The sequence below is a fragment of the Musa acuminata genome, chromosome BXJ2-6 (assembly GCF_036884655.1).
Source record: "Musa acuminata AAA Group cultivar baxijiao chromosome BXJ2-6, Cavendish_Baxijiao_AAA, whole genome shotgun sequence".
NCBI classification, from domain to species: domain Eukaryota; kingdom Viridiplantae; phylum Streptophyta; class Magnoliopsida; order Zingiberales; family Musaceae; genus Musa; species Musa acuminata.
In genome coordinates, this window is record NC_088343.1 from 6589787 (window position 1) to 6615469 (window position 25683).

A 25683-nucleotide genomic window follows, 5' to 3' on the forward strand; every position below is an offset into this window, starting at 1 on the left:
ATAGACATCGGCATGTCACCAGATGCTTCTATCAGAGCAGGACAAGTGCTGCCACGGATTAAATGAACAACACTGCTGCTGCAGCAGATCATGACAACTGCTTGCACTGCTTCTGGTTGATGATTCCCATCAGGTTATGGCCAGCAGGGACAGACGTGAAAGTTATTGGGCGAACGTCCTTCTCCAGTAGGAGTTTGGGAGAACTGTAGATGTTAGATGGATAGACGATATCAGTTGTACAATTAACATGTCCTCTGAAGAGAAAAAGGAGTGCACAGTGGGTAGTGATTGCCCCCTTTCTCGAGGAAGGTCGCTTACCATTGCTTGTAAGTTTTCATTTCAGGGTTGAAGAAGTTGTTTGCCTGATTCAACATCATACCGAAATCTTGGAACCAAAATAGCTGTCAGACAACTGGATTCTGTACCAAGCATACCTCTTGTTGTTGGATGCATGCAGCACGATTACCAGCTCATCCTAGAAAGCCAGCAGTCAGATGTTCATTTCAGTGCCAATAAAATTTCTATTATTCTCTTATCCTATAATAACAAAGTCAATTACTCTATATGAATATTTTGCCACCATTAAGATAATTATTCTATTATACCATACATACATGGATATATATGTCACAAAAAGATTAATTAAGATGAATAATTTATCACAATTCTGTCAGAACAAGCTATCACAATTCAACTATACCAAGAATTCTACAAATATCTAAAAATAAAAAGAGGAGGAATAATTGCAGTTAAATAGCATGTGAATGTCCAGAAAAAAAAAATCTTGTTTTTATGACTAAAAAAGGAGAATTATCTGAGTTCAGAAAGCAGGACAAACTAAGGTGACAGTTGCTCTTGCATTATTGAAGCTGCCTCAAAACTTTTGCCTGGTGCAAGCGACTTGACAAAGCTTTGCACATGGAGCCTCTGTTAAACTTTTGAGTGCATGAATCTCCATGACTACTTTAACTCGGAGAGAAGGACGAGTAGGCCAATATAAATTGCATTATTGTCTGTGGTTTCAACTGCGAAGCTTCTAAACCCATGCAAAACAAGCCGTTGTTTCCTGTGCAATTAATGCTTCTTGGTCTGACTACCTTTTCAACATATGACAACACTGCTCAAGAAACCTTACTATATTCCACATCTCAGCTCGACAAGATGCAACATTGTTTTGATCACCTTGGAGATCACACAACCATCTGATGATATACCACTTGTTGCATTGATCACATGGCGGTGGATGCCTCCTGTGGGTTCTTGATAGACATGGGCATTGCTTCTTGATTAAAGTAAGGTGCCCATTATGACTGCTCTAGACCCAAGAAGTATGTTGATCTCCTCCCGTATTTTGCAACAGGTTGGAACTGCAGTTGTGTGTTGTGAGAGCCAAAAAATTGATGTGAATGTTGATCACGAGCATTGGCCCTGCAAAAGACATTGAAGGGAATGGCTTTTGATGAAGACTGGAATTTTGGGAAATAACTGTGACTGAAAGCAGCTTCCTACCCCCACCTTGTCACAAGAGATATCCATGCTCGACAGCAGAGAATCCAACAAGTGTTGGGCTGCACAATGCAGTAATATCAGGGCCAGTTCTTGATATTTTAGGTTGCAGTGTGGATAGTTTGAGATCGAGTTTACCTGAAGAAACATGAAAGAGCATGCCTTCTCCTTCACCAGCCCTTGCAGGATAGAGATCAGATTTGATCGCGAGGAGATAAATAGCACTGTGGCTTTGAAATCTTGATTCAGCAGGCCAGTGTTCAAATTTGAAGTCTTTATTCAACAAGTAATCACAGTGGCTCAAAATGCCAAACAGGAAATAATAATTCATACAGGAACATTAAATAGAAAATAAATGCCATAGCCAACCTGCAAATACTGAAACAGTCAAAAGCCAGCACTTGAAACCACTGCGGGATCAGAGGTTTAGGAATTATAACATGGGTGGTAGGTTCCCCTAGGTAAGTATGCCCAGAGGTGCAATGTTACATTTATTGCAGATAAGAGAGGACCATTGACCATGACCAGTCAAATAAATTGGCCCATTGCATGCAGATACCAGCCTGAACATGTCACAGACTTCAACAACTCCATTTAACAAAAGATCTGTATCTTCAGTTTCCATTGACCCAAATTTGTCTATATTCCAGCAATAATTTTTTTCTGAATAAATATTTAGATAGGCATACATAAAGAGTTCACTCTACAGCAATTTGCTGGAATGAATGATGCTAGAATCAAGGCATAGGCAGTCTTGCCCTGGCGGAAGGGGAAGAAACGCAGCCCACAGCTTGATAGAGCATCAATTTGCTGGCATTTCTTCAGCACCATTAGTGATAAATCTTACACAAAGAACAATGAAATTACCTTTCATTGTCTCGTTTCACTTTGCAATTTGATTCTTGATCAAGGTTGCTACATGGTGGCCGGCCCACGAGGAGCCAGCTTCAGTGCAGCAGAAAGCATGCATGTGGCCCTCTCTTTCGATTGATAAAGCAAGACCTGGCACCATCCGGGAAACCTGCAATCATCCAGACAATAACTTCAATTCTATTCAAATAAATAGCAAATAGAATGTATGCAGATAGCAAATAAATAGCAAATAGCAAATACAATAACATCCTTGTGGTTAGTGCACTTTTGCACAAGTGACGGGTTTCTGGTTCGAGTCCATAATTGAATATTTTGTACAATGTTTAATGTGATGAAAATTTCTAATTATTTTTTAAAAATTATATAGAAAATTTAGTATCAAATAAAATAGACATCAATTACAATACAAGTCAGTGCACGTATCCACTGTACCGAATTCTTTTTCACATAAATACTATTGAACTTCAAGCATCCTCTGTTTGTCTAATTTTGCCAGCAAAATATTGAATACAAAGCAACCTTGATTTGTCAGCAGACATTGAATACGATGTAACCTCGATAAAGCACAAATATATCCGACAATAGTTTCTATTGCCAAGTCCAAAAAAAGTATAAAGAAATTCAGGTACCCAATTTGATAAGTCTATCTAATAAACTGAAAAGTGAAGTATATATTCACCTCTTCAAAAAGTGAAAGTGGGCCCCAGTGGTCATCAATGCCAAAAAGAAGAGAGATTTGGTTATGTTTCTTTTTCACAAACATCCAGTCTGGCTCTTCTGACAACTGAAATAATAAAATAAGTAATGAGAAGAGAACTTTAACATCCTATGTTATGTACCTACAACAGAAAAACCTCTACATCAACTGGGAAAGTACATGATCGGAGTCTGACCGGTCACATGTTTATGAGTCATGAAACTGAGACTGAAAATGAAACCTGTTACTAAGACATTATTGAGACTTATGATTGGATGTCTTAATATTGTTTTATTATGTTACATATTTTATTATTTACTAATATTTATTCATGATATGTTATTTGTTTTGTTATATTTTTTGATAGTATGTTTTGTTGGTTCCTACTTTTGTTTCGAGAGTATGTTTTGGAGGTTTCTACTTAGCATTGATGATTTCAATTATTTTCGTTTTCCAGAATAATCTTTAGTTTCTAGTACTAATTCCAGCGTAAAGAGAGCCCTATCGTCTACTACTAGATAGCGCTGGGTGGAAGACTTTAGCTCTTCATGGTTTAGTATTAGCCATTGAGTATTGGTTTCTCTATTGTCAAACTTTATTATTTAAGATACATTCGAAATTTAAATTAAATAAAATTAGTTATTTTATTATCTCATTTTAAAAGTGCATATTTTTTTTAAAAAAATTGGGCACAGATATGACAATGATAGACATAACAAAAGAATATAATACAATACAACCGGCAATGGTTAGTCCTATCAATATAAAAAAGCACATAGGCATTCATACTCTTTTGAGCAACATAATCGAACCATCATCATAACAATAACAAAGTTGCAAGTCCCAATCATTTGGGATCATCTACATGAATCTTTTGTCACCATTAAGATCCGTAAAAAGTCATATGTTTAGTTAAATTTAAAATATTTAAATCATTTATAGATTCTACTAAAATATTTTTCTATATTATTTGAAGAAAAAATCAGTTGATTATCTAGTTCTTTCATAGTTGTTGCAGATAATCTTCAAGAAAACTGTATCAAATAATTGAAGAAATAAATATTTGCCAAAAGAACTAAGCATATACCAATCAAATTGTTAAATCAAATATAAAATAAAGACCTGCAAAGAAGCAACGACAATCTTTTTCAGGATAAATGATCCAGTAAAAAAATCAGTTTAACAGTACCTTCTCAAACTCTGTCATTGCCATGAAAAGCATATTTCGCATCGTATGATACTGCACATTTTAAAGCAAAATTAGTAATGCTATGGTTTAAGTGACAACTTAATGGTGTCTAGGTTCAAAGATTATAATCCAATATTTCTTTCTTCAATACGTTATGACAGCACTAATAAAGATGCTCCTCATTCAAGGTACAGTAAACAATAAAAAAAAGAACAACAACAAAAGACAAGTGTAGAGTGTCCTCTCTCAGACATTAACAAACTTTTTTTCTTACGAGTGAAATCTCACATCTAAATACAGGAAGAAGAACCAACCTGCAAAAGGTGACTGCAAGTAGCATCAACAGCTGTAGAAGACCATGACTGCCCAAGGCACTTTCTCACCATAGCAACTTGAACCCGGGTTGGTAATGACCCCAAAAATGATACAAAATAACTAATGGTTGTACTTACAATGGAGGATCTGGAATTTGCAAAACATTTACAATGCAATTAATGTAATATTAAAATATATAAAAAACCACTGGAGCAACAAAAATTGCAATCAAGTTTAACCATCATCCAACATTAAAAAAAATTGTCATGAATATATAGAATGCATAGATGAAGATATGGGATTCAGGTAGGTCACCTCTTAGATTTGTTTAGTAGACTAGGAATGTAGTGGCTTATATAGATAGCATCTAAGCATCCATATCATGCTGACAACATCTCAAAAGCTCCACCAATATTTAAAAGCTTGACATGCGGACCAATCATAATGCTGAAGAAACAATGCTAAAGAAGAAGCTTGACAAAGTGTGATACAACTTTTTCAACGAAAAAAATGTCATATGACTAACACATAAAGAAGCAAAATAAAGCATCATCAGTTCATTTAGATAACTACCACAGGTCTTTTTCTCTTTTGGCTGTATGTTGGTTGAAGAAACAAGAAAGCAATTAATTAATCTGCATAGCAAGACATATCTAGCATCTATGTCATGATGACTTTAATTTCATTTGCTTTCAACAACTGCAACACTGCTCTGAAGTCTGAAGTTCCATAAGCTGCACATAGAATGGGATATATATACATTTTGTGTATGTACACATGCATTTCTTATTTGTGTTCTCAGAAAATATTAATAAAGATGTGTTAGTCTACATGTCCAGGCACACCCATGAAAGCCAGTGTACAATGGCAAGTGTAGAGAATTAGAATGACAAGGATTTTGTTTTCTTAATTTAGTAATGTTTGCTTTAGAAAACCTAATATAATTAGCCTTAAGCTAAATTGAGAAACATGAAACCATGCTTGAGATAGAGTTAACTCAGTGTAGAAAGATAAAGTAGACTAATAAATGCATTAAAAAATAAGCACAAATTTTATTATCTGATGACTACAGAAAACTTCATAAGTCTTTGTTTGAGATTCAATGATAACAGAACTCTAAGTCAATTGAAGGAAAAATCTATAGTTAGAGTAGCATAAGAAAAAATTGAACTACAAAAGTTAAAGCAATAGAAACCAACAAAAGAAAATACCTTGAAATTAAGCCAATCATTGATTGCTTCAAAGAACTCTTGTTCAGTGACAAAAATGGATAAAGACCTATAACATATTTCACCTTCAAAATCCATTGAAATGTCTTCACTGGTCATTTAAATGTTTTAGCAAAAAGTATAGGTATAAGAAAATGGGGCGTATGTAAAGAAACATCTTTCACCTGTTGTTGAAGCCTCTTAAAGATTTCCAAACATATATATGATCCAATAGAATGTCCAACCTTTGCAAAAAGGAGAAAATAAGGCATATAGAATAAACTTCGGACAAGAAAATAGCACAACTATTTTCAGTACATAGCATAAAAATTATTTGTTGAAGGTATATGCTCAAGATGTAATATGCAACAGATGGTTCCAGCCCTATGACAAAAGATGACATATTCAGAGAACTCCATAAGAAAGAGTCCTTAAAACTTCAACAGAAGGTTCCTGTTAAGTAGCTGTATTAATAAATTAAAAAGAAATTCAGAGTTATAAATTGACATCTAAGAGTGACTAATTAACATCTAAAAAACTTCAACAGGAGGTTCCTGTTAAGTAGCTGTATTAATAAATGTTTAAAAAAAAACTGAGTTCTAAATTAACATCTAAAGAACTAAGAGTTCTAAATTAACATCTAAATTTTTAAAAACTTGTGAAATTAACTTTAAACCATGAGCATCTAAAAAAGACTATACCATTATGGTGGCTCAAAAGTATCCTCTGATGATTTTGAACCACAATTTGATACATTAAAAAAAATCCTATTCATTGGTGTTATCTGTTAAAATTAGGCCAACAAATTCAACATATGTTCCTCTTCCAGGAGTAGCACATAGCACAAGAATGGTAAAATAAGATATTGAAGACTGAATTAATTCAATTTATCATATTACTAAGGCTATTCATATTCAATATGCCTTGGAATGAGGTAAATTGAAACAAAGTTCCATACTAAAAAGCAACATTTAATTCAGGATTAACGTTATCCTAACAAACATTCATAATAAAGCTCAACAACAATCAAACTAAGCATCATTAAGCATCAGTATCCATTCAAGATATTCATTGTAACAGGTTGAATCAGATGCTGTGTGCAAGTCTAATTCCTTGTTGAACCACAATGGATGCAACTTCCGTGGTTAAAACAAATTACATGACAGTTCCAAGTTACAACAATATATTACTTAGCAAAAGCAGAAAATCTTCCTGTAACTGAAGACGGTTGATCAGTAATATACTACCAATATAAGTGGATGTTCACTATTCTGGTACTCTTGTTCAATAAAGTCCACCTGAAATGTTGAATACACATGTACTGGATCAGGGAAAAAAAACTACTAATGAAAAGAGAAAAACAGTAGGTACTGCTAGTTATGAAAATCAAGAAAGGAAATACACACAAGCCTCATGTAACTCCCAGTGCAGGAAGAACGCATGAAATTATAGCTTACATACAGGAAGCAAAAAACTAATTTTCCTATAAGTAAATAAAATAATAAATCAAAATCACTATTTTCAGATTCTTTTGGATGAAACATGATGGCATTCGGAATTCCTCCATCAAATATAAGGCATATTACAGTATTACACAATATTACAGCTTCAGATAGAAGAAAAACAAATATAGAAAAACAAATATATGATCAAACACAATAATATGCCTGTCCTTTAGATTTATGCAAGTGGTCATCAAGTAACAAAAAACATTTTGCTAACCGTAGCTATAAGGGATATTGGAAAAACCTTATGATTAATTTGTTCTTCCAATGAAAACATCCTTCCATGCTCCCAATCCTGGTGAAAAAATCATACTCATCAACTAATGTGTGATAACCAAGCATCAAATGCAAATAGAATAACAATGAATAGCAATCATCTCATAAAAATCAAAACATTTATTGTGCGGCTTTTATCTATCTTAACAAAGAGAAAATGACATGTAAAGCGCATAGATGCTTTAAGAAGACAATTAATAGAAATCCTTTCATAAAAATTAAAACATTTATCATGTGTCTTTTATCTGTCTTAACAGAGAGAAATATAAAATGCAAAGCACATAGATTCATGAAGAAAAAACAACACACAAAAGAAGCACATTTCAATAGTAATAGTGACTCCATAACCTACAAGTTCTATCATGGTGATGAAGTTGGCATTTTAGCAAATTGTATATTCATCTGGTTCCTAAGAATCATAGATCCTCAATCCATAATGAGTTTTAGACTTTCCCATCTACCAACCTTCATTCGGTTACTCTACATCTCTTATAAACTCCTCCCCAACATATTTGAGAGTCTAATACGGTGTTTTGAAAGGCGCTAGGTGCTAAGATCTCAAAATATTCGAGGTGCTAAGCACTCACCCAAGTGAAGCGAATCATACTAAAATATTAAAATAATAATATATATATTATAATTAATAAATATGATCATAAAAATAAAAAAATGTCATATTAAATTGAAATCAAATAGCCGACATGAAATATATATTACAGGATATAATTTTTTGACTACTATGCCTAAGTTGACTCATAATTTGAGCTCAATCCCACTCGGTAGGATGATTTCTAACCCAAATCTAGAAATGGATTAGTCAATTGGCATCTTGACGCATGCTATTTATTACGATTTAATACTTAACGCACTACTTAGAAGTAGTGCATTAAGTATTAAATCGCAATAAATAGCACTCTTGTTCTAATTCCGTTGCGTCAAGATGTGAGCTCAAATTATGAGTAAACTCCAGCATAGCAGTCAAAGAATTGCATCCCGTAATATATATTTCAAGTTGGCTATGTGATTTCAATTTGATGTGATACTTTTTTATTTTTATGATCATATTTATTAATTATAATATATTTTTTATATTTTAATATTTTGAAGCCTCTCGTTTTGTTCGGGCAAGCACCTAGGCGAGCACTTAGCGCCTCGGGCATTTTAATACCTTAGCGCCTAGAGCTTTTCAAAACACTGCCTTCTAGATGAGAAAGGATCTAAATGAGAAAGGACTATATCTTCCATGAAGAAGCCTAATCCATATTTATAACAATCATCATAACTAATAAAGAAGAATAGTATGCACAATCAAATAATGAAATAATGTAATTCAAAATAGATAAAAGAACATCAACTTTATTCTGATAATTACTAGTTCTAGATAACATTTTTAACTATTTTACCGAGTCACACATCTCTAGATGTTCAAAAGATATCAAACGTGAAGACAATCCATTAATATACATACAAACAGCATGCTAAGTGACCCATAATACATTGTAGCATGTTTATTCTGGATAGCATGGTACAGAAACAAATCTACATACAGTTCTGTGAGTTAGCAGAAACATATCACTTGTGATGTTAGATTGCTGCAAGTGATATAAGAAAGCAAGTCAGAGGTTCCACAGATGCAATCATGAAGCATTAAAAGCACAGCCTAATTTGCCTTAGAACTAGGTCATGTACAAGATCCTTGGTTTTACATAGTTTTCTAGTTTGTGAGTTGAAGTAGCAATCAGTTATTGTAAAAGCCGCTTAAGTTAGAGAGAGGACTTTAACAAATAACAATTTCTTCTACACAAAGGCCCTTGATACATGGAAAGTTGACACTATTGCAGTTAAGCTTAAATTTCACTCATAAAACCTTTGCTGCATGAGAGATATGACAGAATACTGATTAGAAAAAAATCATTATTAGAAATTTCATCAGTTGATAATATTATAATTTAAGTTTAGATTGTACTCAAGATACCTTTGCTGCATGACAAATATGCCCAATTGCTGAGAAAAAATATTGATATTAGAAATCTCATCAGCAAAATTCTGGGTTCAGAAAACTTTGAAATGGCCAAGTTGGTAGTCCCTGCCTGTTACAGATGCCTGCCCTTCCAGTAGTTGATAGATTGCTTCGACAAAGTCCTTATAGTACAATACAATACCTGTTATGCACCCATATACAACTATTTTCATTCGAGAGAATTCACGACCATAATAAGAAGCAAATTAATATTTAGAATGATAACAACAACAAAAAATATCAGTAAGTAGCTCATTAACATTTTGGAATTTAAGTGTCTATATCTACAACACCTGGGTTTCCGGGGATTAAAAGAACATGCAATGAGGATTCTTCAGAGCGCATCTCAAGCAACTCAATGGGAAAGCTGCAAAACAAGAGTGATTATTCCTAAAACTGTCATAGTGACTTGTTACTTTTTTATTCCAGGCGGTTACAAACAATTTAAGAGTAAGAAAGCAAGCATTTCTTTAGAATTCAACAGATATAGCAGGATTAGTTAGAACCATACCCAGAGACGGTGCACGTTCGCACTGTTGCTTGCTTTCTCCCACAATGTGACAATGTTAATCTATCCATTGACCCTGAACACCTTGGAGAGATATCCTTTCTGATGGACCTATAGCGCTTTAAAGTGTTTAAGGAAGAAACATTAGCATTAATTAGAACGTATAATTACTTATCACACATAAGTAGCTCATGTTGAAGAAGAAGACAAGAACTGTCGTGACTGGAAAAAAATAGTTAACAATCGCATCTCATCTCGTTGATGATTGTTTTTTCCTGGTTGCGCACAGTTGGTCAAAATTGATATTAACGCTAGAGCTTCAAGTATATGATTGAGAATACAAGGAAAAAGTTTTTAAAAGAAGCATATGGTCAAAAAAACTTTAAAAGACCACACTTGACACGATTTTGATTTCTGAATAACAAAAAGGGAAGCCTGGTGCACAAGACCCTCAGCAATGCACGGTCTGAGGGGGGTTATTTATACGAAACAAAGTAGAAACTTTGCCACTTAACAAAGAAATAAAAATAAAAGGTGAATATCAGTTCTCACAACATAACAAAGAACTTTGTTGTGCTCGTCAGCAGATCCTCATATTGACACGACAAAAATGCTTTAATGATTGAAGGCGTTCATTATTCCTTCGACAGCAACCGATCGAACTCCAATACTTCTCTTTCTTTTCTATTAGGGTTAACAAAATCTTGATTGGGCACCACTAGTCAAGGCCTAATCAAAGAGGGATCTCCTTCCTTCCGGACAAAATCTTGATTGGGTTTCGAAAATCCCAAAAGCTTTAACTGTTAGCAAAGGATCCAATCTTCTCATCCAACAATCACATTAACCCCGGAACCTCGCTTCAGTGGAAACAAGCGCCGATTCATGACGATCCAAACACCAAATTAAATTGACCGTAAATTTAAAACCCCAAAATCAAGAGACCAAAACACTAAGTAAAAGTCACAATGGAAACGACGATGCTACCCTAAATAACAAGAATACGAGAAGCACTAGAGAATTCACAGCAGAATTAGCGCTACCTAAATCGATCGGTGCCGAGAGATGGTTTCTTGGTGCTAACCAGATTCTTGTTTATAAAAGGGGAGGAAGCGCAAGAAGAAGAGGAGAGAGCTGGACGCGTATACCGCGGCGATCTTGGAAAGAAGGTTGTGCGGAGTAGGCGAGAAGCGTGGCGGACGGCGACGTCGGGAGAGCTCACGAGCCACATCGCTTCACTAAGAATCCTTTCTTCCCTTCAATCACTGGGCCGAACCCAATCAAACGACCATCGGGCCACCGTATTATTGAAGATGTTTTTCCATCTCTGTCCTTGTAAAGTTTTGGAATTACGAAACTATCTCCATATTATATATATATATATATATATATATGAAGGAATGAAAGACAAGATGAACAATGGAGGAGAAAAAACATAGGTCAGTCAACCATCAAGATTCATAGACTGAGATCACAACCTTAGTCAACGTTGATGTCTTCCACCTTCATCTAGATCAAGCTTACAACACCCTCTAGAAAAATCTTTGGTGGAAGAATTCAAGGACCACAATTTCTTGGGTGGCAAGTTGACCCGGACCGGGTCAAGAACACCCAATTTGATCGAACCGGACCATATCAATCTGAAATCAAGATAGCCTGAACCCGATTGAGCTACGAACCGGGAGAGGACGAGTCGAACCGTAATGCACAAAATTACAAATTTACCCTCGTGGACGATATTTGAGGGAAAGTGTTGAGGGCAATGTGGGTATTTTAGTCTCAAAGGTCGTAGATCTGACGGGATCTATTCATCCTTGCGTGTTGATTTTTCGCGGGAAGCCGTCCCGCGAAAGCAACTACCGCTTCTTTCTTCCCTTCTCCGCTAAGTCAACCCAAAACAGAGTCAGAGTCGAGAAGAGGAGAAGGAAAACAGATAAATATAGCAATTGTTTGGCTTCCGGCTTCGAATTCTCGACCCACCATTTCCTCTCTCTCTCTCTCTCTCTCTCTATCTTCCTCTTCCTCTTCCTCTTCCTCTTCCTCTTCTCCTGATCTCCTCGAGCTCAGAGCCAAAGACTCACGACCTCCCAGAGTCAACGCCAACCAACCTGAAGACAATTCCTCTGCTTTAAGGTGCACACGAAGAGCTTGGCTTAATTCTATTCTTCTTCTTCTTCTTCTTTTTCTTCTTCTTACAAATTTGGGTTTTCATGGTTCATTGAAGATGTTGGCAGAGTACATAACCAGACTTCTCGTGTGAGTAATCAATGTTTCCTTCATCCATTTTTTTCATCTTCAATCTCAATATATGAAAGCTTGAGCTGAGGATTGCAAGCGCAACCATGGCAGGGTGGTGTTTGGATATGCTTATCCAGCTTTCGAGTGCTTCAAGACATTAGAGCAGGGTCAAGGCAACGCACAGCAGCTTCGATTCTGGTGCCAGTACTGGTAATTTCTACCTCTCTCTGATGACAGAGGAACATAAAGCTATCATTTTTTTAGTCTGTCCCGTTCATATGGTTCATCAAGCAGATCATGATTGAAGATAATGCAATACTTTTGGATCCTTGCTTTATCTTATACAAGGAATAAAGTCAGGCAAAAGCTCCTAAAGGGGGTTGGTTTTGGTGAAGGGAAGTTGGCCATCCTCTGTCGTATAGTGATAGTGTGTCGTGTAGTTTATCTACCTCTGATTAGGTCTGCTAACTTCAATCACATCCACAAAGTCTTGGCGGGCAAATGTTTACACGTTCTTTAATCGTCATGTTTGTTCGATTCGGAAGAGTTCTGATGGCATGAAATAAAACTTTGCAGGATCATTGTGGCAATACTAACAGTCATCGAGATGCCAGGCAATTTCCTTGTTTCATTGTAAGGATCAATCACTCAGCTTTTACTGTTCTTCATCTTTTTTTGCTATGTTTATGACTCGTTTTCGAATTCGATGAAGGTTGCCAATGTATGGAGAAGCGAAGCTGGCCTTCTTGGTCTACCTGTGGTACCCAAAGACGAAGGTAATTTAACCTGCACAACCAGATGAAGTGAAGATATCAGCATTGGATGTTTCTTCCTCTCATGCGTGATGTGTGCAGGGAACTGATGTTGTTTATGAGACCTTCCTCCGGCCGCTGGTGATGCAGTATGAGCCTGACATCGAAGAGAGGTTTAGGAACCTGAGGGCTAAATCTGGGCAACTGCTTGTGTTCTATCTCAAGAACTTCACAGAGAAAGGGCAGATTTTGTTCTTGGAAGCCCTCCACTATGTGGTTTCTAAGTCATCAGGCAGCACTGAGGTAGCTTCTGATTGCCACTAAATAGCTAGTGATAAAGATCTGCATGATAGAATCACAAGTTCAACACTGGAAATTTGATAGGAATCAGAAATCAAACATAGTAATATAAACATCTTTCTGAAATGTAGATGGCATCTCTCATCATTTTAAGAAAGAATTGGCTTTAGATTGGTTGTCACTACTGGCACATTTATCAGACAATTAGAGTGCACAAGAAAAGAGGCCTACTTGCACATTTATCAGACCAAACCCATTATACATCCAACAACTTCACTGAAAGAATCATAAGTGAATCAGTGATGGAGTCTTGCAATGATTCTTACAGCAACCACTCCACTGCTATCACAACATAATTTCTTACTCTTTTCTTTTTTTTGCCTTTTACATCATTAAGGATTTTTTTTTTTCTCTTTTGCTGAATTTTCTTCTTCAGAAAACAAAACGATCATCATGGATGAGCCGGTTAGGCGGCAACAAGAAACAAGAGAAAGAAGAAAAAGAGAAACCAGGAGTAGAGAAATTGGAGGAGATTGCGGATGCTCTCCTTGGCGCCAACCCAAAGCAACGGCGATCGCGTCCACACAAATAAGAGAAGAGAATAATGATAAATTTAGCGATATATATGGAAAAGAAAAGAAACATAATGTACAGAAATAGTTGTAATTTCACTTTTCTTGTGTTGCAGCCAACTTGATTTCTTGCAAACAATTTGAGTCAGTTAAAAACAACAATAGTTAAAAACAACAATAGTTTCAGAGGAATATTAAACTTATAATTCCGACTTGAGACCGTATGCCAATGCTAGCATTATATGTGTCGATCAAGCCGTGTGATACATGCAGAATACATGACTATGGAACTTGAGATCCATGCTAGAACAATCGATCTGTCTATAAAGGTGGCAGATCTATAGTTTTGGTTGCATGAAGTACTCATAGATTTTAACCCTGGAAAGTTGCTCATAGAGAACACTCACTACTTAATTGCGCATGCATCACTCATCTCAATCATCAAAATGCACCCAGATAGTCACAACTATTGATCATCATGCAGGTTTTGAAAGGAAGAATAAGAAAGATTACATATTGAAATAATAAGAAAGCTTTCAAGAGGCTAAAGCACATTTTGAGTGATAGCTTAGATTTCATGAGAGCTACACATCATCTTGCTCGATCTGAAGTCTATATGATAAACAGTAGAGCCAAGGAAGATTACATATTTCCAACATGTTTTAACGGACTGCTCAAGTTGAGGAGCACAGAGAGATCTCAAGTGAAGTAAAGATGGGGATCTAATTTCATGCATGAACAATACACTAGATGGATTACTCAACCATACACAACAACTGCAGCCGTTCCATCAGGTAATGGAACAGTACTCTTGCAAATAGCCTCACCGCTTGATCGTCAGACTTTCGCAGCTTGACCTAACGGCAATGACGTTGTGGGTCTCGGTGGATCTGATTGTCCCCACCAGAAGATGGATCTTCCATTTCTACATTAAACCTGTCCTGTATTTATCTAGGAGTCAAATTTGCATTAGAGGGGACATCAGTAACACTGGATGGAGTTTGCGGCTGATATGTGCTAGCACTACCCGTAACAAAGTCATCTGTGTTGAATACATCAATTCCATCCCATTGCACCTCAGCTAAAGACTGAGCTAAGGATTTCAAGCGACATTTAAAACATATTTTAAACAAGTACAGAAATAAGAATGAAACAAGTGATATCTTAAGAAGAAGGATACGTGCAGTCTTCCACATATCTGTAATGCTAAATCCAGAATCTGATAGAAGCCAGTAATCAGCATCAGTCTGCAAAAAAAGAAAAAAAAATCACTTTTCATTGAAAAGGAACGTTAAACAGGTGATGCTGTATCTTATCCTTTTCGACAGGTAGGAGCAATAAATTGCAGATGACCATCAAAATATAAAAGAAATGAAGATCATCAAAAAACCTCAGATGAGCTTCTCTGATTTCACACCTTGGAGATGTTAAATTAAAGCAGCAAGGAATAATATATATGAGTGAAAATGTCCTAATAATTAATGACAGATCAAATGTTCAAATAATTGAAAGCCAAGCATATGCAAAGAAGTTATAGCCAGCAAAATTAGTTAATGACAGATCAAATGTTCAAATAATTGAAAGCCCAAAAATAAACAAATTAGAAAAAGCAATCTCTGTCTATTGAGATTGTTTGTTCCTGTTACATAGAGGGGATCCTTAATGAATGGTACAATACAATTTCTATGATTCAAACCACACAAGTGAGTTGCATATGTGGACAATGGCTTAAGTGGAAATTGACTTAGGTGGTCCTTAGAAGTTGTCACTAATAGGCATAAATTATTAATAATGTCAGTATCTGCATATTCAAAAATTGAGCTTACATCAACATCTGAAGGAACAATCTTCATCATGCCACTGCCAAAATCCTGCGAGGAGTTTACGTCAGGGAACCCCCTCTGACTATCTTGATTATTTACTTGCAGTTCCTTCTCTTTGCTCTCTTCTGTGGCAACAGCCAGCGTGGGGTTCCCAAGAGTTTCTGGGTTTGCCATTGATTTACCAGAATGGAGCTTTGGAGGTGTCACAACACCACTCACCTCCTCAAACTTCTCCTCAAATTGACTAACAACATAAAGTAAAATATCACCAAGGGGCAGCACATAAAAGACAATTAATATTATAAAATGATAATTAAGAGGGAATTACTAGTACCTAACAAGGTAAACATCTATCGGACCCATCGTACTTCTTAGGACAATCCTGTATCTCCTCTGTAGATAATCACCAGCCTGCATGCAGAGGAAACAGATGCTACCCGATGCACAAACATACTAAAACTAAAAAAAATCTTTGCCAAGACCTTCCCTCTTCTTACCTCATCAGGATCTGGAACTTCCAGGGTAGTACCATGAGGCGCTTTTATTGCTATTAATGTTTCATTCTGCATATAAGAGGCACGAATATAAGGTAGCAATAATTGTAATGGAGAAGCAGCCAGTATCTTATTGGCATTCTCAGAGTAAACGAGCCAACAGACCAACACCTGAAAGCATGGTAGACATTTGATGTCATCTTCGGTCATATACAGCCACCTGAAGGTACAAAAACTTACAGCATATGGTTACTACATGGTTGGATAACCAACAAATCTAAAATACAAATGCAAGAAAAACACTTACTTCTGATTGTTTACATCTTCACTAAGCACCCCTAATTTTTCACGCATTTCACTGTGAAAAGAATTGTTTGTTTCAGCATAATTGGTAGAATGTATGACAGCAATAACCTAGTAGCTACAACAAAAATTAACCTGATACGATCATCTAAACTGTGCTCTTGCAAAGCAAGTTTTTCAACTTCTGCCTGAAGAAAATGAAACTAGGAAAACTTAGATGAGTTGACTCATTTCACTATAAAAAATTTCACAACATGGGCTCAGATTAGACAAATCTAGAGTGAGAACAGTGCTTTTTAGTCCTGGGAAGAACATGCATGTGTGCATCATACCTGTAGTACTGAAAGATCATCATCAACTTCTCCTGGTCTTGTGTTATCTTGTCCTCTGTTATGCAACGAGCTAAGAATTATGTACCATGCAAAAAGCTACTCATTTTGCAAGGAGAAAATTTGAGTATAATGGGAAGAACAAAATAAAACTCTGCCAGCAAAAGGATGAATTACTTCCAACGAATTTTGTTCTTGAGTTTCTTTTCTATAAGCCCAATCCCTTCAAGGACATTAGTTATGTCATAAATCCGCCTCTTTTGCACCTACACAATATAATCCTTGTTTTAGTATAAATAAACTTTAGGTAATTAAAATATTAGCCATCTGCAGTACCCCAAGTGTTTCCGCAGCATTATTCAAATCAAGGATGCCATCGTGTGCATGTTTAAGCAAATTAATGAACTTTTTGGTCAGAAGTCCTGAAAAGAAAATTACATCACACAATCGTCAGAGACAAGCAAAGGCAGTTCCCAGTATATTCTAAGATTCAAACTTTTCTAGACAGAATTTAGACAAGCCATGACTTTAATCACCTAGAGAGCTGTCATAACGGCAAGTACCAACAGGAGTGAGAGTATTGCCTGAAGGAGAACCTGCAGCACCAAAAATGATGCTGATAAAATTTGTATATGCAGATCAAATGCAGACCAGAGCCTTCAATTGGAAAGTAATCTTATCTAAGCTTTGATAATTTAAATAAAGATAACAACACCAGATCATTAGTCAGTTGCCAATAGGTGCATGTATACCATAACTGACGAGTGAGTTTTCCTAGTGCAGAGATTAACCCGTTTTTTTATGGTAATGGAAGGGCGAATTTACTCACCAGCATTTGACATTGGGGTATGAGGGCCAGACTTATTGTACTTTGCAATTTTGGATCTCCCAGATGTCTTTCCTCCTTTTCCTGATACCGGTGTGAGAAGAAGATTATTAAGTCCTTCAGCATAACCAGGACTAGTCATCCACTCACTTGATTCTCCAGCTTCATTATCTTCGTGTTCACGCTTCCGCTTCAACTAACATGTGAAATATCATTTTTCAATGAATTACAACCAGTAACTCAAACTTTCAAATTCATTTAAAGACGATGCATCTCAGGAAATTTGATGGCACAATATTAAAGTACCTCATCATGTGATTAAGATGCACCTAGATGGGAAGTTCACATACATCTAAGGGGTATTAAGTATAAGATCTAGAATACTGATAAGAATCATAAAACACGCACACACATAAACTAGACCAACAAGCATGATGTTCCATTCCTCATCGTCGATAGATGTGGATAATTACCTAACAGCATGAGTATTCAAGACACTATATCTATCACACAAGAGTTTCTGCATTCTGTCGTAAGGACAAAGACTAAAGATACTTGAGATGGATCTCTATAATTTTCATTAAATAAACTATATTCCATGCTGCATGAAGGTCAATGTCATAGTCATCTTTCCTGAAGACAAGATGTCTTGGTTGAACAAATATAAACACTGTCAAATTTGAAGGAGCTCTACAAGTACTTTAGTCTCAACCTACTTCTAGAATGCATACATTTTCTTTTCGCAACGGGCAAAAACAGAAAAACCAAAACCTACTAGCAGTGTCTTCCAATCTAACCATAAGGAACTTGAAAACCAATCCTGAATGAACGTGCGCATTTGTTACACCACTATCAATCCTTGAAATTTTGTTAAACAGAGAACATTCTCAAATAAAACTTCAAATGCTTAAGCACAACTTGCTTGAGTTAGTTACATAACCCTTCAGAATCACCTATGATTGAGTCAAAAGATCAAGTCCAAAGATCCTTAATTTTCTGTTCTTTTCTAGTATAAAGCTAATATCAGAGTATTTGCTTCAAATCAATGGCACTGGAATGTTAAGCACAGAGACTCGGTATAATGGTAATGACAGTTGTCTGAAAACAGTAACCATGCTGTTAGCTTAACCTATATGTTGCTTTCCTTTATGCTAGATCTTAAAAAACCAAAACCTGTGTGAATATCACACATATTCTTATCCTCCACAATACAAATGTAAAGATGAAACCAGCTGAGATTTGGCCTTTTGGGACCTTATCTTGCTAAGGTGGTCGAAAAGACCCGATCAAGCGGTGAGCTTGGAGAGTGGAGTCGAGGTAAGGTCAGGAAGGATAGCATACAAGTGAAGCCCACTAGAGAGAAGTTAGCTGGGGTTTTCCAAAAGGAATCGAGGATGTATAGAATGGAGATTCACTTTCTATGGATTCAAAAGTGGGGCAAGGACCATCCTTGCACATGCACAAAGGGGTGGAAAATGCGCTAATAGTGAGCGGGCAGAAAATCTTCGAAGAAAGAGAATGAACACTATTCTTATCTAATCGATTGTACACCAGCAGGCCTTAGGTAGTCCAACAACAACAACAAACTGTTATGTCACAACAATGTGGAACTGGTTACATGGATCTCCCTGCCATTGACTTCCATGTAGGACAAGAGGAAGTAACCATATAATGAATAATTTCCGAAGCCATAATGTTCCAAACATTCAGAGTGAGCTACCCAGGTCCCTTGAAACATGTGATCAAGTCATCATATTTATTATACTATCATTTGCCAGTACCTTGAAAAAAACATTAGTACCATTTATACTCAATGGTGTCCTTCAGAAGCCTTAAAGTTTATACCTGTCTCTAATTTTACTTCCACAAAAGCTTAAAAAATCATTAATTGTTGCTGCAGAAGATGCTTCTGTGAAACATGGCCCAAATTTGGGTATACCTAGATCCTAAAGAGGCTCAATCTATAGCATGCACAAAATATTAGACCAACAAAAGCTGCACATATCTTCACCATTCGCGTCAATTTCTCAGCTTCACTGAGCAGCAACAATAGTCCCTAGATTTAACATTTCAAAGAATCTTTAACCATGTTTTGGCGCTAAAACATCATATGAACACAAATCGTCATCTCTATTTCGCTCAAGTATCAAAAAGCCAAAGAAAAGGGGAAAACAATCAATTCCATCTGAATAGACACAAAAGGGAGAAACAAAATAAGGAAACGAGACGAGAAAACTTACAGGCGTTTTGATAACCAGAGCATCGGCCGTCTCATCGCCCGCGATTCCCCGCCCGTCGGGGCCCGGGAAGCGGTGGTACTCGTCCGGGGCGAGGAACGGGGGCCTCGTCGAGGGGAACGGCAGGTGCCGCTTCGGCGGCTGTCGGATCTGCCCCGTCGGCTGTGGCGCGCGACTCCCAGCTGCTCGGCCACCAGACATCGACCCCCAACCCAAAACCAACAAAATCACAAGACGAAACCCCACAAATCACCGATCTCCAGGCCGGGACAAGCAGATCGTTCTCCGATACGGAATCCGAGAACAAAACCCTCTTTCCTGGTCGGCTTCCAGCAGCGGGGAGGAGCGGATCCGATGGCGGCGCCGAAGCGGCGGCGGCGGGGGATCGGCTGCGTGGGGGCGATTGGGGCAGGGTCTCGAATCGGGCTGTCTACGATCTGTAGATTGAGGAGTAGAAGGAGGAGGGAGAGGCAGTGGAAGGCGTGTGTGGAGGTGGGAAAGGTGGAGAGCAGGAAACGAAGGAAGCGGAGGGAGGGAGAGAGAGAGGGAGGGAGGGAAATTGTTGTGTTCGGAGTTGGGATGGATATGGAGGGAAGACGCGAACCCTCTCTCTCTCTGTCTCTGTCTCTCCTATTATTAATTAAGTAATTTAATTATTTAATTAATTAGTATTTCTCCATGTAAAGCCATAAAACAATCATGTGTTAATTGCGTAAGTACGCCGCCGTAAGCAATGATACCCCCCTTGGAGGTTCCATCATGTGGGTGGACCCTCGGATCGCATCTCACGGTCGTCGCGTTTGAGATGGACTCGATGGACGGTCGAGATGTTCCGCTCGAGCAGGTTGCTCTTGTCACATCAGAAGCGGTGTGGAGATCAGCCGTTCGAATCGGCGAAGCGCGCCAAATCCTCGCGAATTCTTTCTCTTTTGGTTTCGTAACGGGTCAAGACCCCAAGGAGAAGATCCGCTCCGTCGAGCGACGACCGTCTGATGTGACCGCGCAGCCTTCCAGGACGGATCTGGACGGTCGCTGCTGGCAAAGAGATGCGTGCGCGGTAGAGGATCCATTTTGCCGGTTGGGTGGGTGGAGCAGCTTCTCGAACCCGTGATCGCACTGGGGAACATAGTCGGGCCCACGATGTAAGAGGCCGTTGATAGCAGACCATGTCACCCCGGACATTTCTCGAGGGTGATTCAGTCGGACTCGACAATATGGGGGCGAAAACAAAATAATATTTATTTATAGGGAAAGGATAAAAAAATTAGTAAATAATAATAATAATAATAAAGGGGGCAAACATGTCATTTGGTTGAGTTTCCCGAAGATAATGCTAAATTATTTGGGAATAAACCACACACTATTCATCAACATTTGAAGATTACATTTGCATAAGATCAATAAGAGAAGAGGTCATAGCTAAAAACTCTCCCAAATTGGTTTACAAGTTGCAATCACATTGTCTTCTGTGCCACTCACTAAACTTGCTTATTACCCCCCATTGACAGCACCCAACAAGTGGAATCAAATCCAGAGCTCACTACGGATTCTCTTACCATAACCTACAGATCCGTACTCCAAGAATCTTCTCTGTTGCCTCAGAATGGAGAACAGCTTCCTCGAAACTTAAATCAGCAATATCTACAACCATAAGCTACCAATCACAACCCTTGTAATGTAGTCAGGAACTCCTGGCAGCCAACAGGATTATTTGGCAACAATCCTTGTTAGACAAGATTGTGTCAGGGGATACTACAGTGTATGCCAATCTTTTGAAGTGAGACATCAGTGCTGGGGTACTGATGTCCTTCATTGCAGTTGAGCAATCCACATTGTTGACAGAGCAGGCACTCCTGAGTACATGCAAAGTTGGTAAAAGAAGTAAAATTGATGACCAAATGTTTTTAGAGTTTTAAGATACTTACCTGTAGTGAATTACTGTAAACATGATGTGATGATCCTGGCTATGAGAGCCATAGTAGTTGGGTGACCAGAAGCTAAAGAACAGTTGAAACAATTGGATATAGTTACTACTATAAAAGAGAACAGTCAGGTAATTAGAATATTTCTCACTTACAAGAAAATAAAAGAAAAAAAGAAGGTAGTCAAAAAGACTCTTCCAGAACATCTTCCATCTTCGGACCTACATATTACTTTTCTAACTTGTCTTCTGCATTTCAAAAAATATGATTGTCTTCCTCCTCCAATGTACTGTAAAAGAAGAAGAAATGAAGTTGCAACCTATAATGTTGATACTCACTTAACTACCAGGGGGAAGACACCTATGTTATTACTCGCATCATCAACTGATAAAGATGATAAACTAGTTAACCATATATTCCAGTTATGGATCATCCATGTCCAGTTCCAGGTGGCTTCATGGCATAAGGATTTCTGTCGACAAAAGCATGTAATCTTTGGTCACAAACCGTCTATAACAAAGGCTTGCTTCAGTGGAGGCATGACTCTTACCAAGATTTCCTGGCTGTTATTTTCTTTCCTTGCAAGCTTATTTCTCATTATGAGATACCAGATTATGATTCTGCTGGAGCAGGAAAAGAGCAAGACATAAATGTAACAAATGATGACAATTAGATCCCCTTTTTACGTGATTAAAAGGGAAAGCTCGCTAGATTAAGCAGACAGAAACACTGACAAACATTTGATGCATCATTCAAAAATCATCACCAAAAGGAGCTTACATAAAACAGAACAAGAAGACTAAAGTTCACTTAACAGAAGAAGACTTGAGCATCATGAATATATAAAACTCTTCACTGAAACCATTAAAACTAAAGCTTCCCTATCACATAGAACAGCATGCTCATCTTAATACAACTCTATGTGACTTAGGCCGATTGAACTCTTATCAGAAATCTGGAGGTATCATCACGATCACTATTGGGCGCACTCCCAAACCAATAAAATAGGTGCAAAATTGCGGAGGGTTAGGTAGCCTTACCTTGCTAGCGACAGTCTTGTGGCATCAAATGAGAAGACTATCGACCACTGTCAGGAATGGCCGAGCAGCTTTAAGTCGAGCAACCAAATATGCCAAGTGACCTTTTAGGTTATTACCAAAAATGAGTTATTTTGTCATGCAATTCTCACCAGACTCATGCAAACATCATTTTGATAGAAAAAAAGAACACCAACATCGATTCCTATCTGTGAAGAAACAGATGTGACATCCTCTAAATCTTTAATCTTAACCCTCTTTTAAGGTATTTGTTAGTGTCCAACTATCGTCAACACTCCGACAGGTTAACTTTGTACATTAAAAAGCATCAACTAGGCATATCCATGTTCTGAAACCAAAATGAAACCAAATGGTAACAAGTAATCTCATACTTAACTCTATTATTCTTTAAATTGAAGAGTTAATAACAATCCCTAAGAAATATCCAGAATGACCAACAGTTTTTAGATTCATGATATGCCCACTTGTTAGGTGATATGGAATGCAGCAGTACCAGTTGTCAAGAATAGCCATGAGAGGCATGATCCAACACTGTGTGGGCAGAACCCTCTACTCAGTGGTAGTATGCTGGCACATTAAATTTGTGTACCAAACTGCATGATTTCTTGGGTTCTTCAAATCCAAGGTCCCAGTCCATTCTGTGCTGAGTAGGTCTGAATCCAATCAATTTTGTCCATTCTCATCTGTTCCTTAGAGAAATGGATCTTTCGACATGTATAGTATTATGATTTGATGGACTTTAAGAACCCACATCGTATCATGCTTCCTGCTATAAGAGAAAAAAATACAATTATTGATTTTTTTTATGTAGAGTTTATGCGATTGGTTTTTCATCAGTATGTGATATAAGATACTTATTATTAGCAAAAAAAATTGTTACTGTTTAACTTGGATCCATTGGCACATCAGCAACAGCCCACTACCATATCATCTTGTAGATTCACTATCATGTCATCGTGGACAGCTGACATAGTGGGCTGCCACTGAAGCCTATATTGGATCTAGGTGGACTGACCTTGAGTGGTTTAGCCCAGTCAGCCTTAAAGCCCAAATTAATATAATAGGCTGGAATCAATTGAACCCCATTTAAATTTGTATCGAACCTTAATTGATGTGACTTAAGTCTGACTTGAACCTAACCTCAAATTGATTGAACCAAACCAATCCCAAATTGGTGGAATCCAACCCGGGTGCAATCAAACTCAGTGATCTAACCTAACAATGTTGCAAGTCGGCTCCTTGCTCGGCCCAACCTAAGCACCCTGGACCTGAGCGGGTCCCCACCTAGGCCATACTTTTGTTGATGTGGCTCCAGTCCAGGCAAGAAGCTGGCCTGTAGCTCGGACGGCCGCATGGTTGAGCCTTAATGCCACCAAGTTCGACCACATTAGGAGTTAAATTCCATCAATTTGAGATTGATTTAGTTCAATCAGTTTGAGGCCAAATTCAAGTAAGACTTAAGTTACATAAATCCTTTAAAAAGCATGAAAAATAACACTAAATTTAGCAAATCCAGAACTTGGGCATCAAATAGACCGTGGATTTGATCTGCCTCAAACCAAAAAAATCAATAAGCAATAAACCTAAAGAGAAACCATCACAGTCTTCAACCCCAACCGAAGTTTCACAAATGCGATAAATTTGTCACCCATGACCGAATTTGGAACATAGAAGACAAAGTTTCGAACATAGTGGTACGTGAGCCATATCCGAGAAGATCATTTTTGTTACCACAAGAAAGAAGAAAAGGTTAAATATTCTAAAATCCAAAGGAACAAGAAAAGAAAAGCAAGCATTTCATCCTACGAGTGGAGCCAGGGCACCCCATTTATCGGTATCCCAATACTACAAAGAGAAGCAAAGCTATATACGATCTCGTAGAGATGGATTGGGAAAAACACTGACACGATTTGAAGAGGTGAGGGATGATGAGGCCGGCGATGCCTCCTCCTCCCGGATTGCTGCGAAACTTGAGGTATTGGACTTCCTTCGCTGATAACCACTCAAGTGTTCTCTCTGTTCGTTAAAAGCAAATAAATCTTGGGGGGAGTCGAGGAACAGAAGGCGAGATTTGCAGCCCTAATTTCAAGCCGATCGAATGAGGCGGTGGCGGGAGAGTGGGAGCGGGGAAAAATGCAGCGGTCGTGCTGGGTAGAAGAACCAATACTCAAAATTACACCTTTGCCTACCCTCTTCCGTGATTGGATCATGCGCGGGAATCTCTAGGTGGGTCCCACTTTAATTTGCTTTTGAAGAAGGTGAGACTTTGGGCTTGATTCATTTTGTTGCCGTGGCTGGCTCGATCCACGCATCGCGTTAGGCGGTCCGGCCCAGTGAAAGAGTCCGGTGGGTCGGGTCAGGTTGGGTTCGCGACATTCTTGGACCGACCGGGGACCAGACGTCGATGACGTCGCGGCCATGGTAGACCGGAGGGATGGCGGGGGGGTATGGTGATTTGCTGGTTCTGGTAAGTGGCGTAGACGTCGCCGCCGTCGTAGCAGACGCCGACGCGGCCGTCGGGGTTGTGGAAGGAAACGGTGGCCTGCACCACGGCGGAGAGGATGTTGTCGGAAAGGGAGAGGTTGAACTTGTAGACGGTGGTGTTCTTGAGGTGGAAGCTGGGCTTGGTGGGGCGGAGGACGAGCCATACGATGACGACGATGAGAAGAACGACCAGGACGAAGGCGCCGACGGCCCACGCGGCGATGAGGAGCGTGCGGCGGTCGCAGCAGTCG

The 25683-nt window shown here is 38.2% G+C and overlaps 3 protein-coding genes and 1 long non-coding RNA gene across 10 annotated transcripts; 1 reads left to right on the top strand and 3 right to left on the bottom strand.

The window, feature by feature from the left end:
- Window positions 1–623: 623 nt before the first annotated feature.
- Window positions 624–11380, bottom strand: LOC135582277 (uncharacterized). Of its 6 annotated transcripts, none has more exons than XM_065111892.1 (15): window positions 11243–11380; window positions 10101–10208; window positions 9883–9956; window positions 9660–9731; window positions 9545–9573; window positions 7538–7588; window positions 7036–7086; window positions 5974–6033; window positions 5792–5874; window positions 4580–4727; window positions 4266–4316; window positions 3059–3163; window positions 1645–2527; window positions 1516–1568; window positions 624–1428 (listed from the first exon to the last, which is right to left on the bottom strand). In XM_065111892.1, the coding sequence occupies exons 1-13, from the start codon at window positions 11323–11325 to the stop codon at window positions 2390–2392; spliced, it is 1053 nt and encodes a 350-aa protein (XP_064967964.1). In that variant the 5' UTR covers window positions 11326–11380; the 3' UTR covers window positions 624–1428; window positions 1516–1568; window positions 1645–2389. The 6 variants fall into 6 exon arrangements, with proteins under 6 accessions (XP_064967964.1, XP_064967967.1, XP_064967962.1 ...); XM_065111895.1 differs by having other exon boundaries at window positions 10101–10216; window positions 11243–11369; XM_065111890.1 differs by having other exon boundaries at window positions 11138–11366.
- Window positions 11381–12035: 655 nt separating this feature from the next.
- LOC135614482 (putative HVA22-like protein g) lies at window positions 12036–14071 on the top strand. The gene is made up of 7 exons (XM_065111898.1): window positions 12036–12227; window positions 12319–12350; window positions 12444–12542; window positions 12909–12965; window positions 13045–13108; window positions 13187–13387; window positions 13821–14071. The coding sequence occupies exons 2-7, from the start codon at window positions 12319–12321 to the stop codon at window positions 13974–13976; spliced, it is 609 nt and encodes a 202-aa protein (XP_064967970.1). The 5' UTR covers window positions 12036–12227; the 3' UTR covers window positions 13977–14071.
- Window positions 14072–14397: 326 nt separating this feature from the next.
- Window positions 14398–20574, bottom strand: LOC135614480 (transcription factor E2FB-like). Its single transcript, XM_065111897.1, has 14 exons — window positions 19972–20574; window positions 17735–17927; window positions 17442–17501; window positions 17242–17327; window positions 17083–17171; window positions 16909–16963; window positions 16712–16764; window positions 16581–16631; window positions 16445–16493; window positions 16277–16342; window positions 16114–16190; window positions 15783–16023; window positions 15137–15203; window positions 14398–15037 (listed from the first exon to the last, which is right to left on the bottom strand). Exons 1-14 carry the CDS (start codon window positions 20167–20169, stop codon window positions 14904–14906), a joined length of 1419 nt encoding a protein of 472 aa, XP_064967969.1. The 5' UTR covers window positions 20170–20574; the 3' UTR covers window positions 14398–14903.
- Window positions 20575–21327: 753 nt separating this feature from the next.
- On the bottom strand, window positions 21328–25035 carry LOC135613442 (uncharacterized). 2 transcript variants are annotated; one of them, XR_010487304.1, is made up of 4 exons: window positions 22441–25035; window positions 22229–22362; window positions 21894–21965; window positions 21328–21821 (listed from the first exon to the last, which is right to left on the bottom strand). It is a non-coding gene; the product is annotated as an uncharacterized LOC135613442 (long non-coding RNA). The 2 variants fall into 2 exon arrangements; XR_010487303.1 differs by having other exon boundaries at window positions 22229–25035.
- Window positions 25036–25683: the final 648 nt, after the last annotated feature.